At 36.2% G+C, this 14811-nt stretch overlaps 1 protein-coding gene across 1 annotated transcript; it reads right to left on the reverse strand.

Annotated features, from left to right (window-relative positions):
- Window positions 1–1285: 1285 nt before the first annotated feature.
- Window positions 1286–13041, reverse strand: LOC149779381 (kelch-like protein 10). Its single transcript, XM_089938610.1, has 6 exons — window positions 11976–13041; window positions 11149–11296; window positions 8094–8263; window positions 4942–5213; window positions 4192–4283; window positions 1286–1888 (listed from the first exon to the last, which is right to left on the reverse strand). Exons 1-6 carry the CDS (start codon window positions 12946–12948, stop codon window positions 1723–1725), a joined length of 1821 nt encoding a protein of 606 aa, XP_089794736.1. The 5' UTR covers window positions 12949–13041; the 3' UTR covers window positions 1286–1722.
- Between the last annotated feature and the right edge of the window lie 1770 nt (window positions 13042–14811).

The raw sequence follows: 14811 nt of genomic DNA on the forward strand, positions 1-14811 counted from the left end.
ATGGTAACTTCGCCGGAAGGAAGGTGGGGTGCTCGTGCGGGTTGCAATCACGTATGATTTGGTGTTATAGTCATTGGAGTGTGTGAATGTCTTGGACCTAGACCAGTAACCAAAATCTCAGATTGCTATTATCATACTACTCGATTCTATATTTGTTAAATATATATAACTTAGTTCTCTACATATATCAGAAACCTGTCAAATCAGTATATTTTTCTGCAATGCAACAAATCTAATTTAAGCGAAATACACGTGAGATAACCAGTGGTTAGCATAGGGCGGTGGTAAGTTTTATTCTAAGTTTCAGATAGGATAATGTGTTATTCGGACGTGTATAATACAATCACAAAATCAGTTAATGTTTTTCTTTCCTGATTTCTGCGATTACATGCACAGAAATGTCCTAGTAATTTTGCATTTATTCAGTATGTATCGTTACGTGGTCACTGTTTTATTAAAGCAAGCTCTCTCTCTCTCTCTCTTTTGCATGTACTTTTCTACAAAAACAGGTCATGGTTTTATTGTTTTTAAAGAAAAGCCCGCGGTGATTAGTTTTGTCATATTATTGCATCTGGGTCTATTCCAGAGTCAGCTTTTCAATAACGGCACGGAAAATGTATACGTGCATTTATGCATCACGGTTCTATCTCACCGTCATGCCAAAACCTGGTTGATTTGATTATTTGTCGAAGTCAGGCAGCTTGGATCATTTTTACTTTAAGGTCTAGTTCAGAGTTTCTTTGAGTTGAATGTTTTTAAATAACAACAAAACAACATGGGTTTTTTTTAAATTTAGATTTTTTTCCACTGTTGCTTTTGGTACATGCAACGTGATTTCTCTACTGCAACCAAAATTCAAGTTACATTTTTTCTGTCACTACGTTTCAAACTTAAAGAATGAACTACAGAAATAACAATTATGCATTCAGCAGACTTACTTAAGCGATATTTTTTAAATTCGTATTGCAACTCCTGAAATTAGGAGAAGCTGTTGCATCTCTCTCTCTCTCTCTCTCTCACACACACACACACACACACACACACGCACACCTGCCCCCATTTTCTCAAGATAAGGCCCTTCATTATAACACTGTTTCTGTCATAAGGCGGCTATGGTCCATGTTTTTCAGGAATATCTTTACTATGAGGGAGTTATATATATATATATATATATATATATATATATATATATATATATATATATATATATATATATATATATATATATATATATATATATTTACATATATATATTTACACACAAAAAAAATTATTCCACAGCTTATAGGTTTTGTAAAAAACTTTATTTTACGCAGAGTGTAGAAAGGAATAAATGAATCATTGTGTCGGGGGTCAATAACAAAATGAATAGTTTCATTTATAAAATAGTTTCATGATATTTTCAAAGTAAGTTAGTCCCGTACACGAGGAAATGATTTGACGAATGCAAAACATTAGTAGCCTGGAGCAAATAAAATTGTACCATAGGATGTTTGCCGATGTTCAGTCGATTCTACGAAGGAAGAAGAATAGTGAAAATGAAAAAAAAAATATTAGCATAAAAAAAAACTAATATTCATCGTGAACAGATAGCTAGGAAGATGTACAAATGCAGGTTTACATGTGGCGGGTCCGTTCAATATGCGGTAATCTCGATACTATGGATGTGGAAACGAGAGGTAAATAAATATATAGAAACATTTAAAATTGGACTAGTTTTGTTCAGTTTTGCTGAGGCGGTGGTACGGCGGCGTTGGAAGAGCGCTTTTTCTTGTTGTCCTCTTGCTTGTCTCTATCTTTATGGATGTAGTCTTGAACATTTGGCAGGCCTGTCACCACGCATGCGCTGAGAGCACTTCGATAGAGGTTCATGTCTGTGGCATCATACCTACAAAAAGAGGGTAACATAAAACTTCCTTAATATCCGTCCTATACAGTGAGAACAATCAAATTACAACCATGGCTCTTATGAATTCCTGTTAATCAGAATTAAAAATATGACTGCTCTCGCGGTTATATTTTTTTATGTGACAATATGGTGTACTCCAACTTAATAGCATGTGCACTCGTAAATAGGGGTAAGGGAGGAGGCACTTTGTCTCCCCCCCCCCCGCCGAATTTCACTTCCAAACATGTTTTGACCCATCTCTGTAAAACTCAATATAGCTGATCACTACATGCTTACCCCCCCCCCCCAAAAAAAAAAAAAATTCTGCGGGCGCCCCTGTTTGATAGCTAAGTATTTTACGGAATTTTCCCTTTTTTTGGGACTGTCATTTTTAGTGCTTTGTTGGAGGTGGTGAATACCAAAACTTACTAGATGCTATAACCAGGGTTGTAACATACATACATACATACATACATACATACATACATACATACATACATACATACATACACACACACACACACCAGTGTATCCCCTAGGGGTGCAAGAATGAGAGTCAAAAATCACCTTGGTGTCAAAACTGGGGGTCGGACTGAGTAAAAAACAAACTTTGGTACCAAAAATGGGAGTCAAATTAAAAATTTGGGTTTCTCTGAAGCGCAAATGAGTTCTCTCATTCATGTGTTTAGATATTGCGATTTCTTTACGTTTCTTTATATATATATATATATATATATATATATATATATATATACGTACGTGTGTGTGTGTACATATATGTAAATATATGTATATGTATATATGTGTATATATGTGTATGTATATGTGTGTGTATGTATATATAGGTATGTGCGTATATATGTATGTGTGTGTGTGTGTGTGTGTATATGTATGTGTGTATATATGTGTGTATTTGTGTGTATGCATACATATGTATATATATATATATATATATATATATATATATATATATATATATATATATATATATATATATATAGTGTACTGTAAGTCCATTAATGTTAAGCTATGTTTCTATCTTTTTTGTATTAACAAAAAATTAACTGAATGAAATCTCTTCTGAAGAGGAAATAAAGTCAGTCAGTCATACATCATCATCATTGGCGGGTCAGTCTCGAGAGACTATGCGAATAGCGCCCTTGGGTTGTTGTCTGTCTCTGGGGTGTTGGCATCGTCTGCTGTGGCTGTGCAGGCCTATACGTGAGTGACAGTCCCTATTGCAGTTGGTGCAGATATACTGGGAAGTCTGAGTTGCTGTGATTGCTGCAGCGTTCTTCTTTCTGTCACGTTTCTCCGTCGCCAACTGGCCTCTCTTCGCATCAGCGACTGATATGCCTTTGTTTACCGTCAGTCTCCAGATGCCTCGGTCTTCGGCCAGCACTTCCAGCTCCATCTCAAGCGAGAGAGTGTTGCTGATGGTTGACCCTAGGTAGATAAAGTTGTTGACTTCTTCCAGGGTGACACCGTCGATTTTGATGGAAGGGGCAATGGTGGTATCTTGCATGCTGACATTTGTATTTTAAAAGCTGATGGTGAGACCAAACTGCATGCAGGCATCAGCAAAACGGTCTCCCAGTCTTTGGAGGGCTTCCTCGGTGTGGGTCACAAGAGCTGCGTCATCTGCAAAAAGCATCTCCCTGATGAACACAGCACTCACTTTGGTCTTTGAGCGCAGTCGTGCCAGGTTGAACAGCCTCCCGTCGGACCTGGTGTGTAGATATGTCATACGTGGACGAGTCGAAGACGTAGGACAGGAACAGGGAGAAGAAGATCCCGAAAAGGGTTGGTGATAGCACGCAGCCCTGCTTCACGCCGCTGTTAATTGGGAAGGAGGTTGAGGAGGATCCATCACTGACGTTTCTCGGGAGTATAGCTCTGAGTAGTGCTCCACCCATCTGGCCATCTGTTGCCCACGGTCTGTGATCTTCTCTCCCATACATACATACATACATTTGACCTTGCTTGGTATAAGACTATAAGCTGTGTTCGCATATGAGATGTATGGTTGTAATATAAAGACAGTATTGACTGCGTGAATGAAGGAGTTATGAAAGACAAAGAAAAACAAACACACCGTGGAAAAAGAAAACGGAAATGTAACCACCCTATTACCCTCACTACAACTAGCAAAGTAATTACCATCACACACAAATCAGCAGCGTTGAATCAACCACAAATCAAATGAAATATTTCCCTTAATCAAATTCGACACGGGCAAAGTGGCAAGAAAATAACATGCTTTCTTGATATCAAAGATGATTAAAAAAAATGGAAATGCAAACCATTCATCTGTAGTCCCATCATAGCATTCCACGTTGAAGATAGTGGTGACTCCATTGAATCCACCAATAGCAAAGATCATGTCATCAATGACCTGTCAGGTTTATGGAGAACAAATTTGTTTATACTACAATGTAAATATGTGCAATTCGATTGGAACAGAGATATACTTGCATTAAATATTATGTTTAAAATGTCGATTTTAATCAGATTTGTAAACATATAGTAATATCTCTTTAAAACAAAGTCTGAGCGCTTAAAAAGACGACCTTTCCAAGTAACAAAGTTTACACTATCGTCTGTTTATCTGCCAATAATTACATGCACAAGATAACATTTTATAGTCCACACTTCCATATTTGTAGGAAGAAAGATACAAGAAAGAAATGTGCTCTTATATTATATCTAAAAGTTACTTAAGTTGCAGTAACAGAGGTACTGTTAGTAGTGGTGATAGTTATAGTATTTATCGTTGCTGTGGTGATTGCCGTAGCGATAGTGAACTTATTGAAAATCAAGTCTGCTTGAAGTGAATGCGATTTAAAACACGTAAAAAAGCTATCAATCGTTTCATAATAAAGTTAATTGATGAACAGCACCAAAACATGTAATATATGTCAGATAGGAAAGAAAATATATTTAAAATTTAAAAAATAATATTATTCAGCTCTTAACAACCTTAGCCCTGAGTCTTCGGACATCTAGTTTAAAGGTAGAAGAAGAATAAGAATAATAATATACAATTTGCTTACTTCGATTGCAAAATTGCTTCGAGGGTTGTACATTTCAGGGATGGTCTGCCACGCTTTTGTCACGGGGCTGTATCGTTCCCCAGTGTTCATTCTGGTTATCCCATTAAAACCTCCAAGAGCGTAAATGTGGTCTCTGTAGGCCATTACGCCGACGCCACTTCGCCTGTTGCGCATTGGGGCGATCATTGTCCATTGGTTGATAGCCGGATCATACATTTCGGCGTTATTCAAGCACTCAGTGCCATTGAAGCCTCCACAAATGTAGATTTTTCCTGAAAATAGAAAGTCCCACCCTCATATTCAGTCATGAGCAATAACAAAGAAAAAGTCATTAATTAAAGTTCATCGATTTGAACAATATTCTGAAAGAAAAATTACGGAATGTAACACTTCTCAAGCTTTTGATTCTCGAGCTTAAAGAAAAGATGTAAGAATAAGGGTCAGGCCTCAGGTTGCATGATGAAATGCTTTATGGAAAATATTGCAGAAATGCTGGAATTCCTCAATCCGTTATAAGTGTGGAATCGATCGAAGGATACATAAGGAGTTTCCAATTGACAGGGATGACGTCACAACGCTATGGCGATGAATGGCAAAATGTATTAAAGTTATGAAGCGCTGTGATGAATAAAGCTCAGAATTTTAAATTAAATTAAACAAAATGAGTAAAATGTTACAATTACGTCATCAAGCTGTCAAAGTAGAATAATTAAGCTTATTTTTTACTCTATTCAGGATCTGAAAATTGAAATGGTGGCTTAGAAAATATTTCTCTCTCGTGCGTAAAAAGTTTAAATGGATCTACCATCCAGGAATAGAAGACCGGTCAAGAGATAACGTTACGTACTGGATGAAATAGCATTCGGAATGTCCTCGTTTCCAATGCAAGTAGAAGAAAATCGTTTTTCTGAAAGAGACTCTAAAGTAATAATAGTGATACTTCCCAAACTGTCAAAGTTTTGGAGAACAAACATCGCACTAGATGTAAGAAGAAAAGATTTGTATAAAACGATGGGAGCTGAAAAACAATCTAAGGCGTTCAACAATCAGTGAAATACCTGCACTTTTAATTTTTATTGCCATTTCTGGAACTTTGGAATGAAAGATTTCAAGAAACCATTCAGATTCATTGACCATAAATTGTTGCTTATGATGCTGTTGGTGATGACACGTTGCCTTGTAATAATCGCGTCAATGAACTTATTACTACGCAATAACAACTATGGGCTTGAGAGCAACTAAAACTAGCCATTATTTGCATCGAATGCGTGAACGAGTTGATACTTGCGCGTTGTTAAAGCATGTGATTGAATTATTTTATGAACACATGTGGTTGGAAATCTTGGTCTGTTTCATGGATTTTTGCAAATGGAAAATCGCTCAAACATTTCCGTCCAGTCGAGAAAAAGTCTCGGGTGTAGTTGTAGAAATACAAAATATATTTGATGATGATGAATCAGGCGCAGTGTACCAACGAATATGTTGCGACAGTGATAGAATCGGACAATCTCTGCTATTTCTACGAGACAAAATATTAATCGGAAATGTCTGTCGGCGTTTGTTAATTGGAAATATCTTTGTCAAAATTAAACCGCAGTCTAATTGGTGTACCTCGGTTATATCTACGATTGGATAGGACTGACCAAATAATAAAAAAAATAGATTTAATGAATTCACAACTTCTCGGTCACCCTTGCTTCGTAACCCAGGAGGTCTGAACGGCAGCTAATAACAGCTAATTGTATACTTGGAGGTATGATTCGTAAAATTTATACCTCGAAAATGCGACTAACATCTGCTGTTTATTTCTGGACTTGGTGGAATAGGTCGAGGGTGATAAGCATATTTTAGTCTGATATGAAGGATTGAAGAAGCACACAGTGGAATCACTCGTGGTTTTGATGACGAAGACAATTTTGTAGTATTGTACTTCTTCTTGAATAAGGATAAACAGACCAATTATTTGAATTAAAATTGCTTTTAGGCATTTGAGTTTCAGGAATCGGAATTTCTTGAGCCAATTCCAATAGCACACCAAACGAACAGCCTAATATGTAAAACTGCATTCGATGTAAAAAAAAAAAGATAGATAAAAAAGATAAATAATAATCTAACCTACTAAAATTAATAATACTCTTCGTCGTGCTGATAACTTTCAATCGGAATGACCAGCAATTTTGATTGCAGATTCAAGCACGCTGATTAGTCCGGACAGATATCAGATATACATCTGAAGTCTCGAGACATTTTGTGCTATGTTCATCCAGAGAGAGAGAGAGAGAGAGAGAGAGAGAGAGAGAGTGTGTGTGTGTGTGTGTGTGTGATCTGGATTTTTAACGTAGTTTTAACACTTTTTCAGTCATGTCGCTACATTGTCTGCAGTGTGGCAGATTATAGTGATGTCTAGCACTGGGGCATCATGCCGCAGACGTACATACAGCATGATGTCCCACCCAGTCACATTATCCTGACACCAGGCCGACCAGTCCTAACACTTACCTTTTAATGTTGAGCGCCTAACGAGGCAGCTGTTAGTACTATTTTTGTCACTTTTTGGTATGATTCAGCCGGGGATGGAACCCACAACCTTAAACACTGTTTTTACTGTCAACTCTCTCGGATTACGTGTGCTTACTGATTCGAAACTTGACGAAAATTGTTTGCGATAAGGAAATCGGTATGCATCATGAATAATTTTTCCCATCAAACATACTATCAAAAAAGAACAAACACTAATTCACCGCGAATGACGAATCGCCAGGCTTATTGTTTCAATACACAGCCTCCAGACAACATTTATTTATTCCAAATTGAAAACGGATGGACCGCCAACCAATTTTAAACCGTGTTATGTGTAACGCATTGCATACATTACCTGAAATACTACACTTGTCATACTTCGAGGCAGTATTGCCTATCGATGTGAAGACATCTAAATTTGACTCACTATGTAAGATGCACCGATTCAGTCCGGTTTTTTGTTCACTAACTTGCATCCAACCCTCTTGAAATTTCTGCAATCAATGAACAATTTTTATCACGTAATATCGTAGAAATTTCAAAGAACTATGATTTAAAAAAAGATGATATGCTAATGAAATGCGTGGCTGTTTTTGGATCTGACGTATGGTTGGTCAATTAAAGTAGTATACCTTGTAGGGCTGAGGAACTCGCATCACTGCGCTGGTAATTCATTGGTTGAATGTAACTCCATTGGTTCTTTTTAGGTGTGTATCTCTCTGCAGTATTCTGCCTGTTATGGCCGTCATAGCCGCCCATGGTGTAGACCATCCCGTCAAGAACCGCCACGCTAACATAACATCTAGGACAAATACATGTACAATATTTGACATAATTTCAATCAAGCCAATATTGAATGTAGACAATTTGTAGTTACTTCTGAATGCACGAGGAAAGCAAACTTTTTACCGTTACCGACGTGAAAGTCAACTATTCAATTAAAACGTAATCTGCTATATTCTACAATAAAGATTTATCCGCAAGTGGTATGTTTTGTCTGTTTATTGTTTTTAGTACGCTCTTGAACGGGCGAGAAGCCTCTGGGAATGCGAGCTGTGTCTGTAATTATACTTTTTATATTTGCCTTTTAAATACATTTACGCATGAAGTAGATAATGATTATTGTTGCAATACTGTAATGTAGTGCCAGAACAGTACAACAGATAGATTAGATGACAGTTCAATCATCTTTTTTTATAAACTATAACTTTAAAATGAGATTGGGTTTCTTCAGACTCAGCTGGATACATTTAAGGTTTTGTTTCCGCTTTTCTTTAACAAAGTATGCTAATGTGACACATTTTACCTGAATTCAAAACTGTTTACTTTTAGGGATGTTTCTTGTGATTAATTGATCTGTATCATTCTGCTGTTGCATGTGTAGATGTGAGCCATTATTTACATTTATTTTCACATCTTTTATTTACATGGTTAAATTTAAATTGTACATATAATTTGTTCTAGCAAGTTCATATGCTGACGATTCATTTGAGACTAAGTATATTACGAAATTTTACTTAAAGAATGTTCTGGATAGTTGACAAACTAAATAAGTTGTTCTATATGTTCAATGCCATACATGTTTTGGATACAATTCGTGTACTGGATGTACCTATGATTATGACAATGTGTTAGTGACCTTAAGCATAAATATATATCACTACATTTTAATTGGTTTGAGTTATTCTTAACATTGCTAAAATCTACGGACTGTCTCCTACAAATATGACACACCGTAGAGCATTCGAATATATATATATGAACCCCTACAAACTGTCATATGCAAGCTTAGTATCACTGAGAATACAATATGTATGGAACACATACAAGAAGCAACATATTGACATTATTGAAATTTTCATAAGCGAGCTAATAAGCCTATCGCAGATTTCTCCAAGTTATCTAATAAAGACAGGTTAAAAAGACACAACTTGCCTATATTTGCACGCTGAAGATTCAGAGGTGACATGACTAAAACACAAGATTTTATGTGGAAAGTTTCGAACGTATTGCAGCTGCAAGAACAAGCCACAACAAGAAGACATAGTTTAAAGTTATATAGGATTAGACCAAATATCAGGAAATAATTCTGCTTTAAAGTAATGGATACATAAAACAGGTTACCACTAACTGTGTGGAATCTAAAACAGCTCGTTCACTTGAAAGAAGTCTTAATAAATAATGGTCTGGTCAACAGATGTTCCACAATCATCATGGAAACAAAACAACCGGACATGATCAGATGAACAGAAGTGTACAGCATTGAGTTTGCTACAACGAGGTACGAACAGCGTTTTGCCCAAAGAGAATTTGTTAGTCTTTTGTAATTTTCCCGCTCCACCAACTTCACTCAGAGGGCAGGATTTACTGTTACTCGTCTTATTAAGGATTTTAGTGTTTGGTCGTATATTTGTAATTAGGAGTTACATAATATAACTTAGTATTCAATATAGGTCTTCAATCGCAACATTTTTAGCTGTAGTATGTATTGTGTCTTAAATCTTAGTAGAAATATGCACTCATTCTGGCGGAGTGTTACAGGTTGTAATTTAACCAGAAGGTATACGAGTCAATAGAGAGTGTTGTGCACACCAATCAGTTTTCCTTTGACCGGCATCGGACTCATTTCACGTCCCGTTTATACAACTCAGTTTCCAGGGTTCAAGTTCAGATGGTAGAAACATCAGGTTTCCAAAAGTGGCAAAGAATGGTATCATTCTCTAAATAGAAATTATACTAAAGCAATCATATTTAAAAGTAGACATTTATCTCTGTAATATTAATATTCAGTATATTTCATTGCCAAAGATATTATAGAACAGGCTACTTATTTATATTGTGGGGTAGTCACCTCCTTAAAGCCACCTAAAGCAAATGTCAGTACATTTGTATCATTATCTTGTTAAGAAATGGTCATCCATTTCACATCATAAGTTTTGCAAAGAATCATTTGAATTGGTTGTGTTATTGGAATTTTAATGTTATCTATATGAACAGTCTTGAATTTTACTAGTAAACTGTGGTCACTACTGTTATTTAATATAAGTTGTTAAAATTGTTGTTTATTGCTTATTATGACATATTATGAAAATATAACAAAAGAATATGTGTTACATTTATTTATTGAATGACAAATACAACATGTTGAGACTTTAATGCATCATTATGTATTTCATTCATAGTTGATGTTTTACTTGAAGATAGATAGATAGATAGATAGATAGATAGATAGATAGACAGATAGATAGATAGATAGATAGATAGATAGATAGATAGATAGATAGATAGATATGTGGTTGGTTTGTTGACATATAAGAAGTTAATATAGCAGCTGTAAATTTCTTCTAGGATTTCGTCTGTTATTAAAAGACTTTCTGTAAACTGTACGTCATTCTATTACAACTATTTCAAGGATTCAATGAAAAGGTCAGTTCTTTACTTGATGATTGTTGAAGAGTCACATAATAACTTCTTTTTGTCTATTCTTAATCAACTATACCTGGATACATTTATTACTATTATTGTTAGTAGTAGTAGTAGTAGTAGTCGAATGGTGCTGATATGTGTCGTGTTTTCTTCTAATGATTTGTACTTACGTTGCTTAGGTACGGAATAAGTCATACAAATAAATAAATAAATAAATAAATAAATAAATAAATAAGAAGAATAAAATTAAAATATACGAACCTCTTAGCATTCATTGGTGCCACCTCTGACCAGGTCTTGCTGACGGGATCATAACATCTGACGCTATTGAAGTATTCAACGCCATCAAAGCCGCCAATGACGTAAATCAATTTATCTATCGCTGCCGTTCCGTGGTAGGCTCGTGCGCCTTAATAATAATAATAATAATAATAATAATAATAATAATAACATTATTATTATTATTATTATTATTATTATTATTATTATTATTATTTAATAACAATCAGTACGATCAAGGAAGAGGAAGAATTATAATATTTTTGTTTGGTGATTTTCAGCACAGCAAAAAAAAAGTACGCAATTGCAGTGAAGTGCCTTTCCCAAGGACACCACACGTTAGCCGACCTCAGCCGATCAAACAGTTGCTAAGTCTGAACATGCACCAATTTGGTACCGAGATAGGCACGCTTACAAAAGAGTCACCGTAACTTCTGCCTCTAATAGTGGCCTCTCACGTCATGGGGGGGGGGGCGAGGGAGGAGGGCTCACTGGGCTTTGGAGAAGAGGAAGCTCCGAAGATGGTGATGACAACGCCTAATACGACCTCGACAATAATCTGCCTTTACAGGTAAAAACACAATACACCAAATAGTAGCGCATGTAGTTGTTCTCAATCAGACGAGGAAACTAAATATTAAAATATTAACATGTGAATTTTCAAATATGATTTCCTTCACTATCTTTTTTTTAAGCGTAGGAACAAGGAAAAAATATATGAATATAATAAAATCAGTTTCTTCGTCAATATTTTGATAAGTACAATATTCAACTTAGTAAGATAATTTCGATAAAGTTTTGAATCATACCTGCATCAAGGGCGTCACAAACTATCCAGCGATCTGCCCTTGTATCATATGTTTCTACAATGTTTGTTGGCGATCCTCCGCTCCATCCTCCAACGACGAAGAGAATTTCGTGTGGTACCCGGGGTCGAGCAAGGGGGTTATTCAGATCCACTTCTTTTTCTTCATCCATATCCAAGTCGTAAAGGAACTTTAAGGTCTCGATAATGACGGGCTTGCATGCATCACTGTCTCGCACATAAGGATGGGTTTTTACTTTCTCAACAAAATACTGGGTAGTAAGGAGACCAAGGCGGATGGTCTTCAATAATCTAGCTATATAATTCTTTCTTCTTTCTGGATCATAATCAATCCATCTCAAAATTGCATCGAATACAATTTCTTCATTTTTTACATTCAGTTCATCTGAGGCTAGAAAACTGCATACCTCATCCACCGTAAGCTGCAGATACTCGTTGCTGTTGGAGTAAACATCCGTGAAGTTCTGCATCAGATACCTAAAAGTGGCTCTTTCTAAATTGTGGCAAAAATACGTGCAAGAGAATTTGTAAATTCCAATGCAGTTTTCTGCGCATATCTCTGAGGCCAGAAAATCACAACAGGCTTTGACCAAACCGTTGACATGAAACTGATCTGCAGCAGGTAAAAGCTGCTCCACATTTTCTTGTGTAACATGCAACTCACGTGTGTAAGCAAACTCGATGATCAACTTCATCATATCTGCAGAGACACCTGGAATTATTATTTCTCTGCGATCTGTGTTAAACATTTCGTTAGTAAATAGAGCCCTAAAATAAGGGCTGCATGCCGACATTATGGCACGATGTATAGGAAATTCCTGATTTTCAACCTTGATAATAGCATCACATAGTTGACCTGTTTTTCGAAGTTCATTAAGTATATTGCAGGCTTGAGTGCTGAACTTCTTCTCAAGCAAATTTTTATCCCGAGAGTGGTCATCCCAATCCATCTCCATTTCTGCACAATATATTTTTTTTTCTTCTCACCTTAAACAGTGTTTTACTGTCGCGTTTCACTCTCTAAATCCCAATACAAGGATATCACCCTATGACAACGTCTTAGCAATGAACAATAGAACAACCAGGTAACGTGACGTCATGGAAATATTGATGACATATTGGTTGGGATCGAATTTGCATGTACGTCATAAACGAAACCATGTTCTTTTAAATTCTAACAGAAGTGTCTTTTCTGAAACAGATATTTTTGATATACCATGCATACAATACTCTTAATAACATTCGCATTGATTTTTTTTAAAGGTTCTATTAACATGAAGACGGATAACACATATCTGTAATATATAAACATTGGTACAATATTACAAGCAGAAGACAAAAATGAATATATTTCGAGACAATTATTTTTTCGCTTTAAAATGAAAGGAAAATGGTTAAGAAAGGTTCGAGAAAATGGAAAATAATAAAAGAAATATCTTTTACATACATATTTTAACATAAAATGGTCAGGATAACATTTAATGGTTTTTGTGGATGATCTAACCACACGCATTGTTTCATATGAAATTAGGCACGTGATATTAGCGAGGTATAGGATGCCGTGGCGCAACAATAATCTTGAATAATCGTTTATGAAAATTAATTAAAAGTACCTTAATAATATCTCCTGATTTATAAAACTACTTTCATGTAAATGAGATGTTTTTCAACCATTGTACCAGACGATTTCACTCAAGGCTTCTAGCAGTGTAAAAATAAATTGACAAATCTCTTTTATTAGCAGTAAAAACTAGATTATGGATGCCAAGTTTACAACTCAGCATAACAAACATTACTGAACAAAATGGATACCATCCAAAGGAAAGCATTATCTGGTTGCACTGGCACTCTACCATCGACATTCAAGTCCTCACCAGTGAACTGCCATTAAAAATACGAAGACAGGAAATGGTCCTAGGATACTCCAATCGATTAACAAATCACCCCGACTTGGGAGTGCACGACCTCCATGGCTGGCTTGCCGAGTTCCTTGCCCTCTTGCCTCTCTCGGACATCGTATAACGGATAGATGTGGAACAATTTCCACCCGCCTAAAGCTAGGTGTCCTGATGTGACGTCATCGTTGCGACCAATCGCAAAGGGCGTTACACACTGCTTGAATCGACACCTAGTCAATAACGAACTGAAATCAGCTCTTTGTTAACATGAGTGTGTGATGGGCCCATTCCCACTCATGAAAGCCCTTCATTCAGGTCGTTAGAGACATAGTCCTACGACCTGACGGCTAAATTAACAGTGCTTCTTGAGCACATAAACGTCTGTGGGATGTGACACTAATTCCTTCCCCAGGAACATTTAGCATCCCGCTGTGCGGGAATAAACCCGTCGCATATGCCCTTTTGGGCGCACGCGACGTACATCCAAGTAATCAATCAATCAATCAAAGCAGTAAAACATGATCACAAATATCCATCGAGTGTACAACTCATTCTAGATTTAAATCTGAAATTTGGTAAATCGATCGATTTTGATTGGTTGATTATGCTATGATTATTATGTGCATTTACTTCTTTCTTTGTTCCCTTTTTTCCACGCTTGCTTACCTGTTTTCTAAGTAATACAGATGGAATACATTTGTTAAGCCCTACCGATTAGTTGATTGATTGATTCAGAGCTCTTAATTTACTTGCTAACTTCTTCAACTGCTTGCCTTCTTACTTTCATGACATATTTCTTGTTTACTTCTTCATACACTGTATACGACTACTTAACAGTCTTGTTCTTATCTACTTGCTTGCTAACTTTCTAGCTAACTTACTTGCTTTTTGTACATGTGTCAGCATTTTCACTGTCTTTTT

The sequence above is a fragment of the Sinohyriopsis cumingii genome, chromosome 17, assembly GCF_028554795.1.
Source record: "Sinohyriopsis cumingii isolate HCF-2022 chromosome 17, ASM2855479v2, whole genome shotgun sequence".
Lineage (NCBI taxonomy): Eukaryota > Metazoa > Mollusca > Bivalvia > Unionida > Unionidae > Sinohyriopsis > Sinohyriopsis cumingii.

Coding starts and splice junctions, on each gene's coding strand:
- LOC149779381 (XM_089938610.1), bottom strand. CDS start 12,948: ATGGAGATGGATTGGGATGACCACTCTCGGGATAAAAATTTGCTTGAG. Junction 8,264..11,148: donor GCACCAATGAATGCTAAGAG/GTTCGTATATTT, acceptor TATTTGTCCTAG/ATGTTATGTTAGCGTGGCGG. Junction 5,214..8,093: donor GAGTTCCTCAGCCCTACAAG/GTATACTACTTT, acceptor TTCTATTTTCAG/GAAAAATCTACATTTGTGGA.